Raw genomic sequence first — 25,024 nt, 5'->3', positions numbered from 1 at the left:
TTGTAAATAACTTAATTACTTTCACTTTCTCTAATAAAACTTGGCATTTACGATACCTGTATCACACTGTAACAATTCAAATATCCTTCAATATTATATGGATGATGCAACATGCACCGTATGCGTATGCGGTACACTCCAACATAATTTATACGCAATTATGTTATATTCTTTATGCAATTGATGACTTAATAAACAGAAACAACCTTTGTATCGTTTCAACAACAAAATTATCCGTAAGTACACAAACAAAATAAACAAGCTAATTTAACAAGACAAGTTTCTTTCTATGGTCGTATGCGCAAACAAAATGGCGGAGCGGGCGGAGAGAAGCGAAGAACGAACGAATGAAGTGACTCGCCGCCTTGGATCGCAATCGCAGCTCGCAGCGCAGTTCCGTTCCGTTCCGTCCGCTTCGCTTATTCGCCGATGTAGCGACAGCGACTTGAAGTTGGTCTGGCGTTTCGTTTCTCCAAATGTACAGCTCGCCTGCGCGCTTCGATGACGTTTCGTTCTTGCACGGCGTAAGATGACGTTTCGTGTGCGTTTTGCATTTGCAAACAACAAGAGTACTAAATGAAGTAAAGATAATACCAAAACGCAATGAATGAACTATTGACCGAAGTAAAATCGTTGAATGATTTCCTGGCTTGCACTACAGCTTTTATCACAAATGAGAAATTGTAGGTATATTTTTACAATTATTATTTTTTTTACAAAATAAATTGCGAATAGCACAAAAAAAAATGTGGTAGCTATAGATCACAGTTGAATGCGTCGATGAAATGTCTTGATGCTGCAATCACTGAATACAGCAGTGTTTAGGATGTGTTGTTTTTTCTGTTTAAAGTCGATGTTATAAAAACAAATCAAGTAATATTGATAATGATTTTGGCACCCGAACGTCGAGGAGGGAGCACGGCTCACCTTACCTATTGTATGCTCATAGGTAATTAGGGTAAAATTAATGCTACAACTTGCAGCGAAAGGATAGTTTTTGCGGGATAAATAAAGTCCACTGAATTGTAATAAATGTTCACGCACGTAAGCACTGCAAACGCGAGTAAATAAAGTCCTGACACCACGGGTGTCAGAATTAGTCAGAAATACTAGAAAAGTCGAAGAATCCTATTCACTGAATAGAAAAAAAAGTCCGGCGGAGCACTGCACACACACGGAAAAATAAGTTTTATTTGTTGATCACTAGTGTAATTGACACTAACACGCACTGCGCAGTAATCAGTTCCTTGCAACGTGCAAAGTTTATAAAAGTTTGTAAATGAGTTGCACACTTCTGCGAAACGAAAAACGTAGCATCCAATATGGCGCTTGCCGTCTTGCCACTACCGATATACTTAGTCCAAAGCACTGCACTGAACTTCCGCGAGGGTCCACAAAAATGCTCGAAGGACCATTATATGTTTCGGCACAATAAAACATATGTTAATTATTATTTTTAAATGTCTGTATTCCACTGAATAATACAAATATAGGTTCGTATGACCGCTCGCATCGGAGTATAGCGTGCAACTGTCAGATTGACAGTTTGTTTGATGTACGTCTTGTACAGTCAGTACAAACCTGGCTTAACCTTTACTCTACTTTGCTTAATTGGACTCTCGGTAGCATTAGTCAGTAATGGCTACTTGCTGGAAACACATACATCTCGAGTTAGCGTTAAGCTTAGTTTAGTAGTGTCAAAATGTATGGAACTGTCAAGCTTATGCCAGATTTTACTACTAAATCTAGATTTATTTTTACCAGCAAGGCGGTCTAATTAGTTATTAAGCTAGAGCAAAAACAAAATAAAAGCAAGCCGAGCGGTATCCTTTGGAAGGATTTTGTTGTTTGTAAGTTGTTATGTTACTCGTGTAAGTTATTTTCGAGAGCTTAACTGCTTAACTGCTACTTAAACGTATGTGATGGATGATGCGACATGGCCTAAACTGAAAGCCGATGAAAATTAGGATGTTGATGTGTGATGTGATGAACTCCTGTTTGTGTGTGTGCGTGCAAGTGTGTGTGTGTGTGTGTGTGTGTGTGTGTGTGTTTTTATGTCGGTGTATTTGTATTGTATAGTGTTGTGAAGTGTGACTTGGCAGTGTCCCGGGGCGCATTTCGTGTCTAGTTTCTGGTTCTGTTGCCGTTGTCCGCGTTGCAGAATTTAATTCAAAAATATTTATTAGTTTGACATTTGGAGACCTTATACATCTCCATTTCTTTATTTTAATAATTATTATTAATTTTTGACATTGGAGGCTTTTTACACCTCTGAACTACGAACAAACAATATCAGGAAGCGGAACTGTGTCCTAAACTGTGTCGTGCGCGCATGCGCGTCATTTAAATTTGACTGATATTTATTTTGCAAGTTTAGTGAGTTCACGTCAAATTTTCGAATTTTTGATTGTGAACAGCTCAGAATTATCATGCCAACGTCTGTTATGAAATGGTGCGGAAACAATGCAAAATTAAAATGTCCAGGGATCATTTTCCACTAGTAAGCAGTCGTAAAGTTAGATTTATATTCAAAATGTTCAAATACATTATTAGTTGGACATGGTAAGTATTATGCAAAATGTCTGTGGTCTATGGCTCAATAATTAAATGACAGTTGCTCATCTAGTATGGGAATATGTCAGTCTTTATTTTTGTTAACTCAAATAAACCACCATTATTTAAAGTTTTTCGTTGATTTTTGTTATATTTTTTTTTCATGATTTTTAGTGTGAATAATATAAGATGCAATAGTTAATGTCAACTTCTCGTCACCTTTTACAAAAGATTCCTTTTTCCGATGCAGAGACGTTCATTATTGAAGAGTCCTGCCTGGTGCTTCACCACCCGTTCCATTTCACCATATGCATTACGAGGAGCAAATGTGTTAAAATAATTGCAATTAAACCCGTGAAATACGTATTTATTTATTTATTTATGTACATTATTTTACTTCTTATTGAGTTAGTACCTTACTCCGGTGGTCAACTGTGGTCTTCACTTGTCTGTCATTAGTTCCAATTCACCAAATGATGATGTTCAATAGCAAATGCACGAGTTTACTACTTTATATATCGAAAATACCATAAGTGTCCCTACAATATTTGAAAAGTTCCCTCGATTTCCTTAGGATCCAATCATCCGAGCCTGATTTCATGCTAATTGGAGTATTCCTATACAGAACGATCGATTCATAGTAAATGACGGAGTTCTGAGGTACCTAATAACCAAAAAAATACAACCGAATTGATAACCTCCTTTTCCTTTAAATCGCTTAAAAAAACAATCTGTCATTATCAATATAAATATGACATGTCATTGCATTGAAACGTTAGATGTAAGAAGTGATCCGTTTGAACGTCAGTCAGGTTGTCATCAGACATTGCATCACGCGAGCCAACCAATCCCTGCATTCTTTCTGAATTTTAACCAATCAACAAGCACGTCTATTTGCAACCTCGAAATTGATTCGTATTTGAATCATAAGTCGTTTTGGTTTTAGGTATGGCCACTTTTTGTGTGGATTTTTTTCTGAGTTACGCTTCCTGATATTATTTGTTCGCCTCTGAAGATTTTAAAGTTTAATTAGTTTACTTTCACATTCAGAGACTATATACATCTCTTAATTTTATTTATTATTTCTTTGGGACTTTCTATATCCCCTTGCTATATAGTAATTTTATTATTAACTCAGGAACTTTATACATCCCCTTGCTATATTTAACGCTGCATATTGTTAAGCTTATGGATTTTAAACTTGTATATTTTTAGTTTAATTTCTAGTCACAGGCTAGCGACGTCGAAGTTCCCAAGACGATCCCATAGAGCTTATGGGAACGAAAGCAATACCATGCCCTCGGTACCGCTTTGCTTTCAGAGCATGACATGAGTGCGTGTGAGCTAACTTTGGGGGCGGCAGACGTGAGCTTGCCTTCGGAATCCAAAAGCTTAATGGTTACTTGACCTGAAATGTTAATTTTAGAATTAAATTATTATTTTTATTTTTTAATTTATTATACGGTGGAAGCAGTCTACACTTCCACTGAACGTAGATAATACTTAGTTGTGTTTACTTTTATGTAAGTGACCCCATACATCCCTGTATTATTATTATTATTATTTTGTATTTTTTTCTCTTTTTTTATTTAATTGGATACTGTAGTTTTTAAGTATTTTATTTGCAATTATTTTATGTTGAAAAAATTACTTTCTGCCAAGCTTCTTGCGGCGCATTCATCGTGGCAACGATGGTCTTTCCGAAAGCGCTGGTAGTTTAAAAAATGACGTATAAAAGTGCCCATAACACTGAATAAATGATTTGAATTTGAATTTGAATTTTATAGATAGTCATAGCTGTTTATTTAGATAAAGACTAGTTTTGGGTAAATATTTAGGCTAAAAAAAATATCTAGGTACTGTGGTTCATATTTTTATTATAATCACGTGATTACTCGAGCCAGTTTTTTGATGCAGCCGAGCATTAGAATCAAAACAAACATAATATTTGTAACGATAAAGTAATTTATTCGATAAGAGTAATTTGTTCAGTCAGCGATTCCTGTTTTCTGTACTGCTTACTGTGCTGGTGTTAAATATATGTATAGTTATTGTATTGTATTGTATTCTTATTTATTGTGAGTAGAGGGATTGTACAAATATTTAATATACCTATACTTACAGCATTTTACTCTTACGGTTATAGCAACAGGACGAGCGTTTCCCGTGATTACATATTTTTAATACTTACCTAACAACACATGCAAACGAATACGTAGCTATATACAGAGGAGCAAACCTAGAGGGTGCTAGAGGTGTACCTACAGGCAACTACAAAAAAATAACGATAAGTAGTTATGAAATCATAAATGAGATAATTTATACGAAATTAAATTAAAAATACAAGTTCCATCGATGCGTAGTCTGAGCGAGCTTTCCTTTGAATGGAAAAATGCGCTCCGAAGCCGGTTCTTTCATACCTTCCGGATTCCCAACCTGCTACTCTAGGTCAGCCCGCGTCGCGCCATCTCGCTCGCACGTATGCTGCCAGACGGAGATTACAAATTCGATTTAGGGTCGCGTCGCCCTAACCCAGATTGTCTGGGCTCGGTAGAATGCTATAACATCTCTAAGACCGCCTGGAATAGATTGTATTCACAGACTATATTTCAGCAAATCATTTTTATATCGTTAAGAAGCTTTATGGGAAGTAACTGAATAAACCCTTAATATTTTCAGTTCTACTCAGAGGCTTCAAAGTAGGTGCTTATTAGAAACACAGTTCTGGTTTACTACTTAATGGATGATTCACTCATGCACAATTTAAAAACTGTATGAAGATAGTGCGATGGTAAACAAACGCCATATTCTAAGTGAATAGTCTCGTTAAGTTTGCTTATTGATACGCTGCGATAACAGTACGGGGTAAAGTTGGTACTCATCGCTATTTGAACATGGTATCTAACACCACCTTCGCGGATTCTAACTTTATCAGTGTCTTTAATGTTTAACAGTTACAATTTACCTAGTTGTGTGAGATATGGAAATAAAATAGTGTCGCCGAATATGCATGGTTCCATGCCTTATTAACATTGTGCGAAATTAAAGGTCGTTTACCTATCGCTTGTTAGGGTAGATTAGTACATTTATTACACAGACAGTAGGTGTTGTAGAATCTGTGACGCGGTCTGAGTAGGTACCTTACCCTAGTGTAATGTAATGCGCATCGTTTCAAATCAGCATATATAGGGATTTATATTTTCGCATCGAAGTCCCGCAGGAACTTTAAAATTTCTCGGGATAAAAGTAAATTATGTGAATCAAAAACAGTTAGCTTTCTATTAGTAAAAGATTTATCTATCTCTAGGAAATTTTGCATTTTCCGAAGAAAAAAGGAGGTAGCCAATGTTGGTCAAGAACTGTAGCTTTCTATTAGTAAAAGCTTTTTTAAATCGATCTAAAGAGTTAGAACTTCCATTTCCAATTCCCTGATAAAAGTAGCCTGTTTCACTTTACAGGAACATGTATACATAGGTTTCTATACAGTGTGTTACCGGCAGCCAGGCTTTTGTTAAGGGAGGTTAAAGTAACGTATTTCTGTAATTTATGTCCTCTTGCAGGCATTTTAATCTAGGTTTAAGTGGTCTTAAGTCCTGTAAGATCCATACAAGAACTGTCAGTTTAAGCCTTAAAGCAAGATTTAAAAAAGCCTACAAGACGTCCTTAACCATGACATTAATTTGATTAATAAATTAAAATTCTGCATGGCTTTGTTAACTTTCTAACAAAATTATAATTGCCAGCAATGTACAGCAAAGTAAAATGATAAAGTAGTAAGTGTAAATGACAGCCGACAGATACTTTCCCACTTGCTCGTTTGCCATCCAGTCAAAAAAAAAAAAAAAAACTGATTTTACTTGTCAATTTACTTTGCTGTACATTGCTAGTAATTATGATTTTGTTAGAAAGTTAACAAAGTCTGAATTTGAATTTATTAATTAACTTAATGTCATGGTTGTTACAGAAATGTTACTTTTTTTTTTTTTATTCGACTGGTTGGCAAACGAGCAAGTGGGTCTCCTGATGGTAAGAGATCACCACTGCCCATAGACACTCGCAACACCAGGGGGATTGCAGATGCGTTGCCAACCTAGAGGCCTAAGATGGGATACCTCAAGTGCCAGTAATTTCACCTCCCTTAAAAAAGCCTGACTGCCAGTAACACACTGTACAAAGAATTCACGGGAATAATTATATATCGTGTACGAAGTCGCGGGCAAAGGAAACGCGTAGTACTTTAACGTTTTGTAGGTTCATTGTTGAATTCGAAAATTGGCACTTCTTATTATAAACCTCCGTAAAATCAATCAAAACACGAAAAAAGGACCGCAGAAAGTAAATTACCTACCCCAAATTTAACGCGATCGAAACCGCGGGCAAAAGCTATTATTAATAGAAGACTACTTATCTGTTTTCCGCTACTTCATCTACTACGCAGAATCCTTTTATCACTATTCCGTGGGGTCTATGCAATTTTTCCGAAAAGAAACTGTCTTATGTCCTTCCCAGGGTGTTAAATGTCTCCATACCTAATTTCTCCTAAATCAGTTCAGCGGTTTAAGCTTGAAGAGGTAACATTATCTTTATTACTTTATCTTTATTAACATAGCGTTACTAACGCATTTGTAACATTAGTAAGGGTGTTTCATGCTGCATACCTCCTGAAATCTGCTGCTCTACAGCTACGTAAAATGAACGGATGCGGTTTAGTGTCTAAGTATATACTTATATACAACTTACTTATGTTTGTTGCTTATGTATGTGATCCAAATAATCTTTGAATTTCAGCGTCTACTTATATTTAAAAAACTGAAGAACTTCTAAGCCCTAAAGTGATTAGCTACCATTAACCTGTGGGTACAGAATTTACTATTAGGTAATGATATGTTATATACACACACATAAAAACATACAAAGGCATAATCGATCAGGTATTGAGTGCGATCATTGTGTTCGTCAGTTGGACCGTGAATCCTGTCACTGTCCTCCCACCCCCCCCTTGCACCTCCCCCCGATCATATTATGAATCTCATTTACGTTTGCGCTTACGCAACTGAGTAAAATCACTGAAGTGTGTAAAGCTAATTGATAGCATTGGCAAAAAAGTTAGAAAATGTAACATTACAAATGATTGATGTTATAGGTACCTACAAAGAAAGATGTTTCCAGGGAGCGCTTTTTACAGTAATCTTGAGTAGTAAACTCGATTCCCGACAATGATTCGATTACCTTAATAGATACAGTTACTAAGCAATTTATGCTCGTGGAACGAATACGAGTAGGTAAAGTACCTGGGGGACTCCACAACAATTAACACTTCTGCATTGGGAAAAGCAATATTCTGTAAAAGGTAACCAGTACTTGACATTAAGTTATTATTAAGTTAGATTTGTTACACTAAAAAACGAAAAAAAAAATTGCAAAAACAAACTATGAAATTAATTTTCTATCAGTTTAAAGTCAGTGCCTTGGCACAAGTCAGCAGGAGCGGCTTATCTATTCTATCTATTAGATTTCCACCAATCACTCCTGCTGGCTCGTACTTACGAAACTGGTAGAATTTATTTTTCATGATTTTTTCTGGAGTCGGTTAACTTTTTGCTAATATTTTTTTTAATTTAATAACCAACAGGTAGGTAAATATTATAATTACCGCTTTGCTTTTGTTCTTCACTATTACTTTTCCAATAAAAACTTCCTTTTTGTGGTTCATTTTAAGGGTTCCGTACCTAAACATGGCAAAAACTGAATGTCCATCTGACTGTCCGTCCGTCACTCAAGGCCCTCTTTCTCAGGATGGCGTGGAGGTAGCTGATATTAATATCAAATACTCAGGTCTACAACCCCCTTGAGCAATGAAAAATGCAACCATTAAAGCACAACCAATAAGAAAAATCTGAAAATCTTATTCTTTATGTCTGTTTGTGTATGCCGGGAACCATTAAAAAATGATTGCACATCGCGTTTATTTTGCTTAGGAGATGGAACCCTCTCCTTACTCGCACCCTGCCAGCTTTTTTATTGTAGAGGTAAGTACTAAAGCAAGAGCGCTCGCTGAGCACAGGCGGCCGTCATCGTGATGTAACGAGGATGCGAGGAAGCGAACAATGGCCGATGTCACAGTACGCGAGGGGCTAATGGTGCGTTTAATATTATTTTACACGCGCTACGCACGGGAAAATGTAACGTATCGCGATTACCGAATCCAATCGAACGTTCAGAGGCCGACTAGACAAATGGTTTCTATATTTAGTTGTTGATTTTGAAGTGTTTTCTGGGAAGGAGAGGAGATCGTTCATTGTTTGTATATTATTTATGATTGGTTATTTGGAGTATTTTTTATTTTAACTCCAAATTTGATACTTTTACGGTCTTCCCGTAAGTAAAACCATATCGAAAAAAAATAATCGAATTTTTGGATATGGTTCTACAGGATGACCGTAAAAGTAACAAAACTGTAGTTGAAATAAAAAATACAAAAATACTCCAAATAACCAATCATAAATTGATTGATTAGTGGGACATTCTCTTGTCTGGGTGAGCGGTTAGTTCCAAAAGGGTGTCTCGATGAGAGCGAAACATAGATGTCGCTGCTGCTGCTTAAGTAGCGTACTAGAAAAAAAGCAACCTGAGATAGTGTGCATCGGAGAAATTCGTGTCTTTAATCCTGTCCAGTGGTGGTATAGGAGTATGGCACGCAGCACGGAATGCTGAGGACCTGGGTTCGATTCCCAGCGCTGGTCTATTTTTGTGATTTTTCTGTGCATCCATGTCTCACTTCTGATTCTGATCTCAGTCTGAAGTTCTTTGGTCACATCTCCAGGAATGAGAACTCAATGGAGAGATTGGTGGTTCAGGGGCAGGTGCAAGGTAAGAAGGCACGCGGCCGATCACCAACTCGCTGGACTGACCTGATTAAATAAGCTACTGAGTCCACCATGGTCCAGTGTACTCGCAACGCCTCTAACCGGCAGAAATGGAAGCACATTGCTAAGAGGGCTGTCCTCGAAAAAGTCTGCGACCACCGAACACTCTCCGTGTACCTCGTCTGCGCAACCACTACCACTCTGACAAGAGTGTCCGACTAAGAAGAATGTCTCAGTTTGTATTTTCGATATGTATATTACTTTACACTTAATTTGTGTAAAGCGTGTCACGCTACAAACAACAACCATTTTGAATTACATTGCTTCTTCGAATAAACTTTAAAGTTTAATAAAAAAAAAAAAAACTAATTATTTTTAAAAGTCGCTGAACTAATGTTGTTCTATGTTTTAATTATTTCCTCATATTACAGGCCACCCCCGGTATATGCTATACTTAATGCCTTTAATTTTTGGAACTACTGTGTCGCAAAACATGTGGATGAGGAAGGATCAACGGATTGTGGATAAAGTTGTGTTAAATACTTGTGATGTATACATATCATTTAATAATATTGTAAATCTGTTTTAAAATAAATATATATATACCTCGTTGAGTTTCTTGCCGGATTCTTCTCAGCAGAGGTTTTTCCGAACCGGTGGTAGTTTTTTTTTGACATTCATAGGTGCTTGTTATAGCCTAAATTGAATAAAGATATTTTGACTTGACTTGACTTGACTTGATCAACTTATTACCTATACTCATACTCGTATATTTGAACCAGCTACTATATTTACTTTGCTCCTGCACTACTAAATTTTTTGTGGCTGATCTCATCATTCAGCCTTTACCTATACTTACTATGCATTTAGTCTTGGTTTAGTTGGTCATAGTTTTTGTTCTTATTTTTATCTCACCCTTTGTCACAGTCTCGAGGACCTGTTAGCCAATAGGTTAGAGAATCTGTTTATAAAGCTCGAGTTCCCGGATTGGATCCCCGTCAGGGCAGATATGTGTATGAAAATATATTTGCAGGTGGTAGGACCTTGTGCAAGGTCCGCCCGGATTGCTACCACCATCTTGCTCGCTAATCCTACCGTGAAGTGGCAGTGCTTGCACTGTTGTGTTTCGGCGTGGAGAGTAAGACAGCTGGTGAAATTACTGGCACTTAGCGGTAGGTATTCCATTTTAACCCTCTAGGTTGGACAAGCATCTGCAATACCCCTGGTGTTGCAGATGTTTATGGGCGGTGGTGATCTCTTACCATCAGGAGACCCACTTGCTCGTTTGCCATCCAGTCAAATAAAAATAAGAAATAAAATGAAAAAAATATAAGAAAAAATTGAATCGACTACAAAAAATCATGAAAATAATTTTCTACCAGCATGAAGTCAGTGCCTCAGCACGAGCCAGCAGTAGTGGACCTATAGTCGTCTACCCCATACTACATATCGTCACTACTTTGAAAAAAATCTCGTATCTAAAATCAATATGTCAACATAATTGAACCTTAACATAATGTTCATAAAGTTCACTCAGAAAAATTATCTATTTTTAAGTACGAGTTTTTTTAAAAGTAGTGACGATATACTTACTTACGAGTATATCGGGCTTCAATCACTCCTGCTGGCTCGTGCTGCGGCACCAACTTCGTGCTGATAGAAAATTATTTTCATGGTTTTTATAGTCGCTTAAATTTTTATTTATAACATTTTTTTCCACGCTTTTTAGTGTACCTAAGTAATCTAAGATACAATAGTTAATAGCAACTGCTCGTCACCTTTTACGAAAGATTGCTTTTTCCGATGCAGAGACGTTCATTATTGAGGAGTCCTGGTGCTTCACCACCCGTTCCTTTTTATCATATGCATTACGGTGAGCATACATTGCTTAGCATCTGTATTAAAGTAATTGAAATTCAACCCATGGAAATATTTGTTATTAAGTAGCAGCTCCGGTGGTGAACTGTGGTCTTCATCATCAGCTCCACTTTGCCAAATGATGATTTTCAAGAGCAAATGCACAAGTTAGTACTAAATATATCCATACTATTATAGGTGTCCCTACAATATTTGAAGAGTTCCCTCGATTTCCTTAGGATGCAATCATCAGATCTTGATTTGGTGCTTATGGGACCTAATTAAAGTATTCATACGAACCAAAAAAAAAAAACAAATCAGTTCATAAATGGCGGAGTTTTGAGGTAACCAACAAAAAAAATACAACCGAATTGATAACCTCCTCTTTTTTTTAAATCGGTTAAAAATGGAATGTTTGTTCTTGGGTCTTGGACCTTTTACTTTATATTTGTACGCATGTTTGTTCACCCGTTGCGTAGTACCCATCATACAAGCTTTGCTTAATTTGGGACTTTAGGTATTAATACGACGACCGGATAGCCAAATGGTTAGAGAAACTGACTACGAAGCTCCCGGGCTCGATTCCCGGCCAGGGCAGATATTTGTATGAATAATACGAATGTTTGTTCTCGGGTCTTGGATGTTTAATAATATGTTGGACATTAGAGCCAATAGATCGGATGTCCAATTTTTACCAAAATCACTTTTTTTTAGAATCATACTAAATTTTTTGTCCTCTTTCAGGCCATGACAGAAAATACTTGTATTTACATGCTCTTTCTATATTAATAACTAGTTTTCTTAATTTTGATACATTAAGTCGACGTTAAAACCTTTTAAAGTTTAATTTTGCTTGACTTGTAAAGTATCAAAAATGCACATCCGACCTATTGGCTCTGATGTCCAATGTAAGTATGTATTTATCTCTATTTAGTATGTTTATCCGTTGCCTAGTATCCATAGCACAAGCTTTGCTTAGTTTGGGACTAGGTCAATTGGTGTCAAGTTTCCCACTTTATATATATTATTATTATTTATTTAATAATTCATAGCCTAATTTGAATAAAGATATTTTGACTTCACCTTTGACTTTGAACTACTAATTAACCACTGAAAAAGTGATGGAACCATTTCCGTACAAATATGCCCCTTAATTATTAGTAGTGTAGAATTAGCTTGATCATGGGATATATGTATAATAATAATAAATAATGGGTTACACCAAAGCAGGGGTCGGTGTGATTGACCATTCGAATCAGTTTCCACCGTATGCGGAGTCGCGCGTCGCCGGTCACAACCTAATAACGATACAAATTGTGACTTCCTTTCTACACTTCAATAAGTTTTGATTTCGTTGTTCATAATATACAAAACATTATCGTATTTAATAGCTGTGCTCAAAGTTTTCTGCAATAAATTAAACTGATTTAGTTATGGTTTTCCTGAGCATTCAAGTTGCCACACGCGTAATTCATACCATTGCCGCCACAAAAAATTACAATCGGACCTAACGTAGGAATGAAATCGACAATTAAAGCTATCGATTATAATCGATTGATAAATCGATTATATCCGACCGTAGGCGGAAAATTGCATACATCATCTTCACTTTTATACCTGTCAGTACCAACCCGAAGTTCGCAAGCTAATTTAAAAAGATGTGTACATACTCGTAAAATATGGTATTTACGGTTATGTACAGATATCAATAGATTGTACATAGTCGTTATATTAAAATTTGTTTAATTAAACCACGAATTAAGACAGCTGTACGAGTCGTTGGGTGGATCAAAATATGACATTCTTTTATCCCGAAAACAAAACACCCATTAATGCCTGATACTATGCTATTTCTTTTGTTATAAGGATTTCATGCAAGCAAATGACTACAAAAGCTAAAACTCGTTATATGTGAGTTCTTAGAAAACTGTCATTTTAAACAAACTCAGATGTGTTTACTCGTGCGTACGTTACTTGTGATAAAATCATAAGCCATTTAACGACTATTTGCTACTCGTATCCATCTCTACTTTTTAACTTATTTTCCATGAAAAGTTGCTCTTTTTAGGATTCTGTACCACAAAATAAAAACAAAATTCTTATATAATTACTTCATTGTCCCTTTTTCTACTAATTTCACAGTTTTGCGATGTTAATTTGCAGTTGTATTACATAAAAAAATCCTACATAGTTAATATTCATTTGCTGTTTGTGAATCGACTAGGTATGGTTTGATGTATGGGAGAATTTTTTTTTTAAAGTTCGTTTCTCAATCCGGCTTATTCTTTCTTCAGGACGAAGTTTATAGTTTTCATAGTGTATGAATCTGAGTAATGTTATATTGTTAGGTAAGGAGCCTTCGGTGCATGATTCTGACAGTTTTTTTTTGTGTAATCGATAATGTACATAAGTTTCCTACCCAACCACTACCAAAACAAGCGCTTTCTTCTAAGTGCGTTAATTATGTACAAATTGTTAGTTACAAAAAACAGACACGATTCAGTCATTTTGCTTTGTAATCGGTATATGGGTAATTAAGGAATAACAATGTAAATATTGATACATTGCACATTTTTAATTAACTTCAGATTTTTTTACACGTATGTACCTATTTCGCCGCGCGAGCATCAGCTCTAGTTTACTTAAATACATGTATGAGTATCTATGACATTCATTTAATTATGCGAGCGATTTAAACCTGCTTTAAAACAATACCGGCCATGTTTTTTCAATGCATTTCTAATTATATTTCTCAAAAATTTTACGTCACTAAATTCACGTAATATCATATGTAGGTAATTTCATTACACGCGATAAGAAGTTTATTTACCTTTAAATCCTTGCAAGTTATCAAATTAGACGGAGAATGTTACTATTAATTTATGTAAATCGTTATCATTTTATCGTGAGCTTTTTTTCGATTTCAAATTGATAACGGGTTTGCATTATGTACTGTATTACATATGATATATAAACTCTGAAAATAAACCAGTCCTTTCTTTATTGCGATAAAATGTGTCTGAAAACTTGAAATAAACAAATATATAGGTACGTATTCTCAAGAAGCTGCATGGTTGGAAAGTTACTGTTTGAGGCGACTTCGAGTATCAAAACCCGAGCAAGCGAAGGAACTTAGGGTTGAACTACGAGCTAAGCGAGCGGTTCGGGACATAATCCTGAATGTAGCGAAGGTTTCAAAGCATAAGACACTAAACAATTTTGAAACACAAAATTTCACCTCACTACAGCGAGGAAAAAAAAACAAAATATTTAACCGACTACAAAAAACCATGAAAATAATTTTCTACCAGCGTAAAGTCGGTGCCTTAGCATGAGCCAGCAGGAGTGGACCTATAATCGTCTACCTCACCAACATGCTATATATTGGGCTTCAATCACTTCTGCTGGCTCGTGCTGAGGCACCGACTTCATGATCGTAGAAAATTATTGTCATGGTTTTTTGTAGTCGGTTAAATTTTTTGTTATATTTTTTTTTTACTCTTTTTAGTGTAAATAATCTAAGATTAAGTTTAATATCAACTACTCGTCACCTTTAACGATAGATTGCTTTTTCTGGTGCAGAGACGTTCATTATTGAGGAGTCCTGGTGCTTCATCACCCGTTCCGTTTTACCATTGCATTACGACGATAACATTGTTTAGCAACCGTATTAAAGTAATTGAAATTCAACCCGTGAAATATTTGTTATTGAGTAGTAGCTCCGGTGGTCAACTGTGGTCTTCATCATCAGTTCCACTTCACCAAATGATGATTTATGAGGGCAAATGCACGAGTTACTACTAAATATATCCAAATTACTATATGTGTCTCCACAATATTTGAAGAGTTTCCTCGATTTCCTAAGAATTCAATCATTAGATCCTAATTTGGAGACTTAATTGAAGGTAACCAAAAAAAAAATCAAATCGGTTCATAAATGACGGAGTTCTGAGGTAACAAATATAAAAAATACAATCGAATTGATAACCTCGTTTTTTGAAGTCGGTTAAAAATATATACACCTGGTAGGTAGATGTACTGGCATAGCGTGAGTTTGCGCCGTCCAGCGCCGGCTAGAAATTTACAGTCTCTCTAATTTATCGCTAAGCAAGCACAACAATATAAAGTCAAATAAAGCATCTTTAAATTATTTAATGAATTAAAAAGCTGTCATTTAGGGTTGGTCGCCGTTTGGCTGGATTGAGAGATAATAAGTTAAAAACATGTTAAAACTAATACAGCTTTTTGATAATTGTCTCAAAAGTTTTATAAATCCGTATCTTAAAGATGTTTAACGTCAAAAAATCGAAATAGTTTTTTTTTTTCAATATTAAGATAGAGCCACCTTGAAACTAAAATACAATCTCATCTTTTCTTTATTTTCTGCTATTAAATACATTATAAAGCGTGAGGGGGGGGGGCAAGGCGGGTTGGGGATTACAGAAATTTATCTTCAGGCAGGTGTCACACATAACAATGCACATAAATTTCCATTAACTTAATAGGTTTCATTTTTCATGCATTGCTATATCTACTTATATCTATAACAACTCATTTGTAAGTGTTGTCATTCACTTCGATGGCGACACTTTGATTTTTCGTGCATTACCTGTTTTAGTATATGATTGCAATTTTTTTATTTTTTTGGTTGTATTTGATATGATTTTTAGCTTTATCTATAATTAAAAAAATATTAAAAATAAATAAGTATGTAGAGTAGAATCTTTTTTGTTTGTTTCTGTTGTCGGTGACACCGTGGTCTTAGACGAAGATTTTACTTATGCACTCTAGATTTTAGTGACTAGAGCATAAAAAGTCATTTTATCTCGCCTAGATCTACGCATAAATACGAAGTTTACGAGCATGAGAACTGAAAAGGATTTTTAATTATAGTATTAAAAAAAAAGCCACGCTCGCCACCCGTACTTACCGTTCGAGGCCATAATAATATGTCCCTTCCCCTCACGCTAAGCTACTGGATAAAGGGAATAAAAACAGTAAAATTGGAATAAGTCAGTTTCTGATTATTGATATTTATTATTCACTAGTTAGTTCGCGCCCGCAGGTCTGCCCCGGTTATGGAACTTCTTTGTCATTGTCTACATAATAATGAAATCCTTTATGTAAATGTGCGGCTTTCTAGAATCAAGGGTTTCAGTCGGGCGTTGATGGAACGGTAAGAAGAGAAATTAATGCAGTATTAAAATTTAAAAAAGTAGGTATATATGCTTAAATTAACATAAATATTACTCGAGTTCGTAATATCGACAATTTTATTTTCTTGCCTCCGATGCGTTCTGAATTTCCACCATATCTATTTTCTTCTAAATCAAAATAAATCAAGACTTAATACTAAAAAAAAACAATTATGCAATAAAAAAATACAAAATATCAAAAAATCTAAACGAACAATAATAATAATAATAAATTAATATAAAACTACTCATTCTCTTCTTATTATCATTTCTTCTTATTTTGCCCCTATTCATTTTTGTAATTAACTACGAAAGAACTACCAATTATTTAATAATAATAAAAGTATCAATCGATTTTTATTGCACAGCGTCATCATGTAACGAATCACGTTTTTTGCCAATTTTTGAATTTCCGCCTCAGCTTCCATTCTGTTTTATAAAAGATGAACCTAAATCATTGTACACTTGCAAATAAAATGAGTTTGATTGTTATTCTTATTAATTGAAAGTAGCGCTGACCAGGGGCAGGGAAATAAAATACTCTTATTAAATCAATTTTTTCGTAGCACACCGCTTATTTAGACATAAACATAGACATAGACATAACTTTATTTCGACATCAAACTTAAAATAATACATAATTTACAGAAAAGAAAAACATTTTATGATGTCGAAAAGGAATTGACTCAGCATTATGCTGCAGTAAGCATATGCTGCCTACTACAGCGCTGATTTTCAGCCAACACCTTCATTTCTTTGCACCTAATGTATTGGACCGGAATCAGCACAAATAAGTTTGTGTCGGAAAAGTGTACAATAAATAGGTAATAATAAATTTATGGGTTCCGAAGGATGGTCAAAGGAGCAGAGGCAGACCCAAGAAGAGATGGCGGGACGACCTGAGCGCTTTTCAGCTCGATTGGCAGGTGCCTTTGCCCAGCAGTGGGACATATTACAGAGTACATAAAAAAATGGATTTACGAAGAACAACAATAGCTTATAATCTGTGATTAAATATGTACAAACCAAACGCAAGTCTGATTATTTAGCCTGTTGTCCGTCATAAATACAAATTAGAATACTTTCCTACGGCATTCACTTTGGCATTTGACACCCGAAAACGTTCTCTGTGCCTGCTAACAACGTCGGCGGTGGATCGGTTGGTAGGTGAATAGAGAAGTTATCAAAAGCGAGTGTCAGATATATTATTACCTAGTAATTATCATAATCTGTAGCTTAGCTATAACTAGACATATTTAGCTCTGGTGGACAAGCAGTTTAAGTGAGACTGCGGTCGTAAATATTTCCCGAGCGTCATAAATCGTAAATAGGTGCTTCGATATCAATTACTGTTACAACTATCCCAAACTCAAGAACTAAAGATCCAGGAAATAATGGGTTAAACACTAACCTGCATCTGCATCTGAAACCAGGAGTCGAGGAGCCCGGAGGCATTCGGGGCACCCCAGCGACTGCCGCCAGGGACGATCTGAACATGGAAACACTAAATCAATTATTTTTGACTTTTTTTATGTGGAAAGTTATTGGACATTTTAATGAGGTTCTTTTCTAGCTTTATTTTTATTTGGAAAAGACCATGTCAGGGTAAGCTAAGTGATTCTGCCCCCAGCAAGTTTCGGCTTGTAATTTTTATGGATGATCAGCCCACTAAGCTCTATACATACAGGAAAAAAAATTGAAGTACTATTTTTCTTTAATATTTTACTATCGATTTTATGTTGTACATTTACTAAGGATGATTATATGACATAAATTACATTTTCATCAAGCCATAGAAAAAATAAAAAACTGCCGACTTAACTTTTCAGTTTTTTGTTTCGTTTGTTCTACGTCAGCGACCGCTCCAATTTCTTCACCAGTGATACATCCACTAACAAGCCATAATATATTATTTTTTCAAAATTATTGCTGAGGGAGTTCATGGAAAAATCTTTACATAAAATATTTTACACACCTCCTAGAAACGCTATAATATAAAGCGGTATGATTGAAACCCCTTTAGAGCAACGTGTAGGTAACATATGTTGCAAACTAAATACCACTTACATTTTATTAGGTTTTAAAAAATCTCCTATCGATTGTCGTACGTTACGAAAATAATAGCAATAGCATAGTATGATAGGAGTTAATTAAATATTCTGCTTTGCGGCAACGTCTTTTTTTAATATTATATTTTTTAACCCCATAAAATCTAAGTGGCCAGGGTGTATTACTGATGAAAAAATTGGAGCGGTCGCTAACGCGGAACTAAGGAAGAAAAAATTCTGAAAAGTTTAGTCAGCAGTTTTATAACTTTTTTCTATGGCTTGATGAACTGGTAATTTATATCATATAATCATCCTTAGGAAATGTAAAACATATGTGACGCACGCTAAAATCGGTAGGCTGGAAAAAAATATTAAAGAGAAATCATACTTCTTTTTTTTGTTACTTTGTTGAAGTTAAGTAAACATATAATTAATTTTTATTTAGACTTAGGTACATTCACATCTTATTTAAAAGCCTTTATACTACTTATTCAATTTAATATGTAAGTAAGTTCAGGTGAATTAGTATTCATATTTTTTTCACAATCAAACAAACAATTTTCAGGAAATTTCTGCCATTGATTGAATATTGGTATCAAAGAATGTAGCAAATTCAATCGATTTAATTTTTTACAAACAGTTTGAAAATTACACATCATACTAACTTAATTATTTACATTACATAATATCTTAAACTAAGTATAAAATTATTACCAAAAGTAAAATAAAAGTAACTAAATGTTAATTAAATGACAGACAAACTAATTTTTACTTATGTCTCGAAAAATTATTTCCTCGACCTGACAATTTATTATCTAATGAAAAACTAAAGTAGTATATCCATACGTAATATATACGTATGTATATATCTAAGGTAATTACGAAAGCTTTTCAGTAAATAATTATTCTGTAAAGTTACAAGTACATAAAAGTAAGAGCCGCTCGGGGCTTAAGTGGCTACTCTTAAGAATAGCCACTTAATTAATGTTTATTAGTCGAATCGAGTGTGTCAAACAAATCATGCCGCTTATTAACCATGTATTTAACAATTCAAATCTTTATTTCATGGCTCTCGAATCGACATCGATTCTATCTATTTTGAGGCTAATAATAAAAAGCTGACATCGAAGCCATTCACTCTAAACTATCAGCTTTTTATGCAAATGCTAAGATTGGAACCCATTCGACACTGTGTTGTGGACAACAAACGATTCGTATTATTCATAACCGTACTTCTTAAAGCTTTCGGGACAAGTGGAAGAACCGATTTATCGGTGACATGTGAGATTCGACCCGTGCTTCATGCCTTTTGACTAATGAATAGTTAAAGGGTCTTTTATTTATATTTGTAACGTAAGTACCTTTTGACTATGATTTCATTTATCAAGATATTCAGGGTAAAAATTTGAACGTGTTACAAAGTTAGTGTTTCAAGCTCGCTCGCTCATTTGTTAAAATTAGTCAGAATAAATTTTCAGTTTCCATACGTTGAGTTCATGATTTAATTTCAACACAGTATGAACATCCTAAATTTTGCCAGACTAAGTAATTTAAACAAATGCGGTAATGCATTATACTGTCTAGCATTAATGGAGCTTGAAACACAAATTTTGAATTACGTTCATAATTTCACCCTGTACAGAATACTACGGCTTTATACTCACAATCGTTTATGTCTTCGTTTCTATGATGGGAACTGAAATAAGTATGCCAGTGTCCAAAATAAAGTAAGCTACAATAAATTTACAGCATAATATTTTCTAAATTTTAAAACACGATTCATTTTACGACTTAATAATATATTTATTTTTCTCTTCAGACAATAAAGATCCGTTTATTTGTTAGTACACAACGTACGGGTCGTGGGATCAAACCCCGGCTCGCACCTCTGAGTTTTTCGAAATTCATGTGCGGAAATACATTTGAAATTTACCACGAGCTTTACGGTGAAGGAAGCCATCGTGAGGAAACCTGCACATACCTGCGGAGCAATTCAATGGTTTGTGTGAAGTTCCCAATCCGCACTGGACCCGCGTGGGAACTACCACCCAAGCTATATAGGCTGGGATGATGACACAACGTACAAACTAAGTTAGTTCGGTTCAAAATAAAAATTAATATAACTAACTAACTAATTTAAAATAAAATAATTGAAAATCAAATAACTTAACTTTGGACACTGATTATAACTCAAAATTCTATTAAATAGTTCGTGAATAGTTCTGTTAAGTTTGCAGGTACAGTAGGGCAGGTTCTTTAGTTGCTTGTAGTCTGCTCAAAAGTGTATTTTAAAGCAAATGGTAACCGTTAATACACGTATTATGGAAATGAAAGTACTGTTATACATATATTACTGTAAGTACCTGGGTGGAACCTTTACATAATCAGTTTCGCTATGGTTTCTCAGGCAAAGGTATGGGGTGTCAACATGATTAGTAGCACAAAGGTCCCACCCTGGTACATGATTCAGTTTTCTCGACTGTACCTACCTCTATACCTAGTGCCATCCACGAAGATGAGTGATTTTGTCAAAATTAGACATTAATGACATTGTATTAAGAACCATGGCACGCGTCATCGTGAATGACTCTACGTAGGTATACATAAGTACGAAGGAGGTAGATTTACCCCCTGTTTCACCATCCATAGATTAAATTTATTTCACGGATAAATGTGATGCCGTCTCTGTTTATTTTGTTCGAATAGACGGAGACGGCATCACATTTATCCGTCAAATAAAACTAATCAATGGATGTTGAAACAGCCCCTTAAAGTCCAAATGTAAGTGTTCATAATTGACGATTTGTTTCTGTTTACGTTATTCATAATAGTCCTAAATACACGATGCAATTACGAGTTTAATTTACAGCACAATTATAACAAAAAAAAAATTCAAAACTTTTTCCGAAACAAGTGCATTTTTGAGTTACCCTTTATTCTACAAAGGCTATCTTAATGATGATCTTATTTCACAAAATATTAAGTGTAATAATATGCTTGCTATGACATCACGCCACGGTAGTATTGAGCATTAGGAAATTCCGATATTTTTTTAAAGTGGATGAGTATGAGTATCAATTTACGATATTGAATAATTTAATTTCGGTTTTAATGTCGGAGGAGGAGGGGTTTGGGGGGAGCTTGACTGTTTGAATCATTTAAGTAATAGAAATAAAAGCTTGTAAAAATATAGTTAATAATAACAATAATCATTGGCTTAGCCTTAGTTGCATGCAACCGCCCCTCCCCCTCCTCCCCAAAAATAATCAAAATATAATATAAAGAATAAAAATATAAATATATAAGATATCCTAACATAAAAATAAAACAATAAAAATTCATTTTATTTTATTTATTTCTATTAATTAAATGATTCAAACAGTCAAGCTTTAAATTATTGGCAAAAATGTAATGCATTGTCACTTTAAATCAAGGATCAATTTAATATATAAATAAATATGCGAAAAATTTACTCATACCATATTTAAAATATGTATACTTAATAAATTAAAAAGTTAATACTCGTAATTGCAGATGAGTTCGCATTTGCCCACAGAACTTACCGAGTATTATTTACTTGCTAAGTTTGGATTAAAGCCCGACTAGGAATTAAAAAACCTGCCCTGGGGGAGTTATATTAGTAATAATTATAGCAACACTAAGTACAGTCGTACATATGCGAATTGGCTAGTGTAAAAATATTATATATTAATATACATTATTGATGAAATAAAATCAGGTTTATTTTAGAACGTCTACATACATTGTTTTTAATTATAATGTAATTATTTTTCATTGCAGTTAAAGAAACTATCTGGTACGGTTTTAATACATTCAATAAGCTAAATAAATAAAACCAATAATTTTCAATTTTAATATTAATCATTAATTATATTTACTAACATTAATTCCTTGTCTTGTGTATTCAACTAGCTACGAATTAACCAAATAATTTTAAGGCGAGTTGATGCCGTCGACCAGTTGCGTTTTGTTTTGATACTAACCCATGATCAGATTGTACCTACTGACTGGTTCAGTAACAGATATTTATAAGACTCTTTTACAGTTGTAAGTCTAGATGTTTTCTATCACTGCTGCTTACATTAATAATTAGGTAATTCTTCAATTTTTTTTAGGCGATGTCTGATCTTCTCTTGGTATTTTAATGACGGGAGATCAGGATATATATACCTAAAATAAAATAAGACTTAATTTTACTAATTCATTCATACACTAGTCAATTTCCATTATACATACTGTATAATGTACTTACAAGCCACTTTTCTTAAAAAACTTTTAATAGTTTTTAGCATTTTAGCGTAAAAATAACTCACAAACCAAGAAATAGATCACGCAAAATCGACACTTAGCTTTGACAGCAATTGACAGATGGCGTTAATGACGTCTTTTTTACTGTTGCCAGTTGACGAAATTAGTTTCAGTAGTTTTGCGCAATAATGGCGAGGTTTTTTTATTCCTGGTCGGTTTATATATATATTCTGTTATTGTCAGTTTACGTAGGTGCCAGTAAAATTTTGGTAAGGTAATTAATTATTTTCAAACCGGTATTTATTTAGATTTTTGAGTGTTTTACAGTTTAATACTTTAATGTAATTAAAAATAATATAAATAAGTGTAACGACCCACGGTTTTATATTCGAAATCTGGAAAAATTCTGTTTAAGTATCAACTCTACTTAAAAGTAGAGTTCTGTTGATACTTGAAACTAATATATTACTACGATACAATAAATAACGCAAATTATTTAAGTTTAGTTTAAAGCTCAGCTATAAATCATTAAAAGCTAATTGGATATTTTAAAGTTAGTAATAGTCCACAGAACTAATAGAAAATGAGAAAAATAGAAATGTCACGCGAGCTTAAACCGCGTATATGGTTAAAAAGCCATGCATGTATTTATTTTTCCAACTTAATCTTTGACGAGATTAACAGAAAAATAAGTTAATGCGAATATGGTGGTCCAGAAAGGAAAACATTTTATTGAGTATCGTAATCTACTAAAGCCCATGAAAACATGAAATTGCCGTAAAATGCTCTTTAACAGCGAAAGAGGCGAAAAAGTTTCGACGTCGACTAAAGAAGGAAGTACACACCATAACATTTCTATTCGTCTATTTTACATAGTTTATGTGTAACAGTCCTTATGCCAGACGTATCGTCTAGTCTTGGTCGCGTCGCTTGCCGTCGGAAGGCGTTGATGTCTTTTCTATCCGCACGCACTTGCTCAGAACTTACAACACTGAGATATCGGTCTATTGTATAGGTTATTAATTTCTACACAAAATTATCATTATTCTACAGTTATTTGAAAAATAATGGATTGGAATATTAATTAATTCGTGATTTGATCGGCGACCACAAAAGTGAATCGACGTTACTGTTAGATAAATATTGACTTTTGTTTTCTAACTGTTCAAACTTGTTTAAGGTAAATAAAGTTGCTTGGTGAATTATTTTTAGTTAAACTTAATCATTTTTAAGGTAAGTATAATACCAGTTATTTATATGTTTTCAGCAGTGAAGTAGGTATGTTTAAAACGTAATCGTTAAAAACTCTACATTATCAATTTATTTTAATTTATTTTGTTGAAAAGGCCCTAGAGAATACATTATTAATTATAATATACTAAAATATACTTCTTGTAAAAATGATTAGGTCAGTAATTTCTTAGCCTTGTTGCCAGTGCGTACAGTATTCAATAAATCGTTTATTAGTGATATTATTTATATTTTAAACTCAGGATCTAATTTCTAACAAAAGCACAGCAATTTAAAACACAGGGTGAGAGTGTTAACTTTCGTCAAATCGTACCTGTTATTTTGTTAGTCAAGTAATAATAAGGTAGTCATATAACATATAGAAAATAAATAAATATAGGTACATAAATTCGCTGCACAACATTAAACATGTATATTTGTACCACCGTCCGTCACAACATGAGTAATAATTCAAGTGTCGTCGTCTTAGAAGTTTAAATTTATATGCACAGAAAAAAACTTATAATAACTACCTATTTACAATTTTAATATGTTTATGTGACTAAACCGCAATGAGATTAACAATAGAAGCGACAGTTAATTACGTCAAAATCTTTATACAATTTCAGACCCTTCAGTCCTAATCAAATCGCGGTTCAGTTATACTCGTACCTACCTGCCGTACATATGTTTGTTTGGAACTGCATTGCATAAACAGAGCTGTAAATATGTAAAACTGTTATCAAATTTGCTATACTTTAATTAACATGACGCCTAGCAATTGCCGGATTTAATAACAGCGGGCTGTCGTCCTGTTCGCAAAATATCGGACATGGGCCCAGTTGCTGCAGCACTGTACCAAACAAGTATGTAGCGCACTGTGCTAAGGGAAACCTTAGTCTGGAGCCGAGCGGCGTGGCATCGCCGGCCAGCGCCGGGCTCCGCCGGCACCGATAGCATCGCATAGCAATCAGCGCCAGTGCAAAGATCCCGAGTCAGATGCACT

General features: G+C 34.6%; 1 protein-coding gene across 2 annotated transcripts in view; it reads right to left on the bottom strand.

The window, feature by feature from the left end:
- Positions 1 to 25,024, bottom strand: part of LOC141434278 (uncharacterized) — a 145,657-nt gene that overhangs the window by 120,390 nt on the left and 243 nt on the right. For both annotated transcript variants that reach the window (XM_074096679.1, XM_074096685.1), the window contains exon 2: positions 17,883 to 17,960. In XM_074096679.1, coding sequence (XP_073952780.1) covers positions 17,883 to 17,960 — 78 coding nt within the window. The remainder of the gene's footprint in view (positions 1 to 17,882; positions 17,961 to 25,024) is intronic.

This window comes from Choristoneura fumiferana, chromosome Z (genome assembly GCF_025370935.1).
Source record: "Choristoneura fumiferana chromosome Z, NRCan_CFum_1, whole genome shotgun sequence".
NCBI classification, from domain to species: Eukaryota; Metazoa; Arthropoda; class Insecta; order Lepidoptera; family Tortricidae; genus Choristoneura; species Choristoneura fumiferana.
Note: the sequence above shows the minus strand (reverse complement) of the source record. Positions and strands in the feature narration are given on the sequence as shown.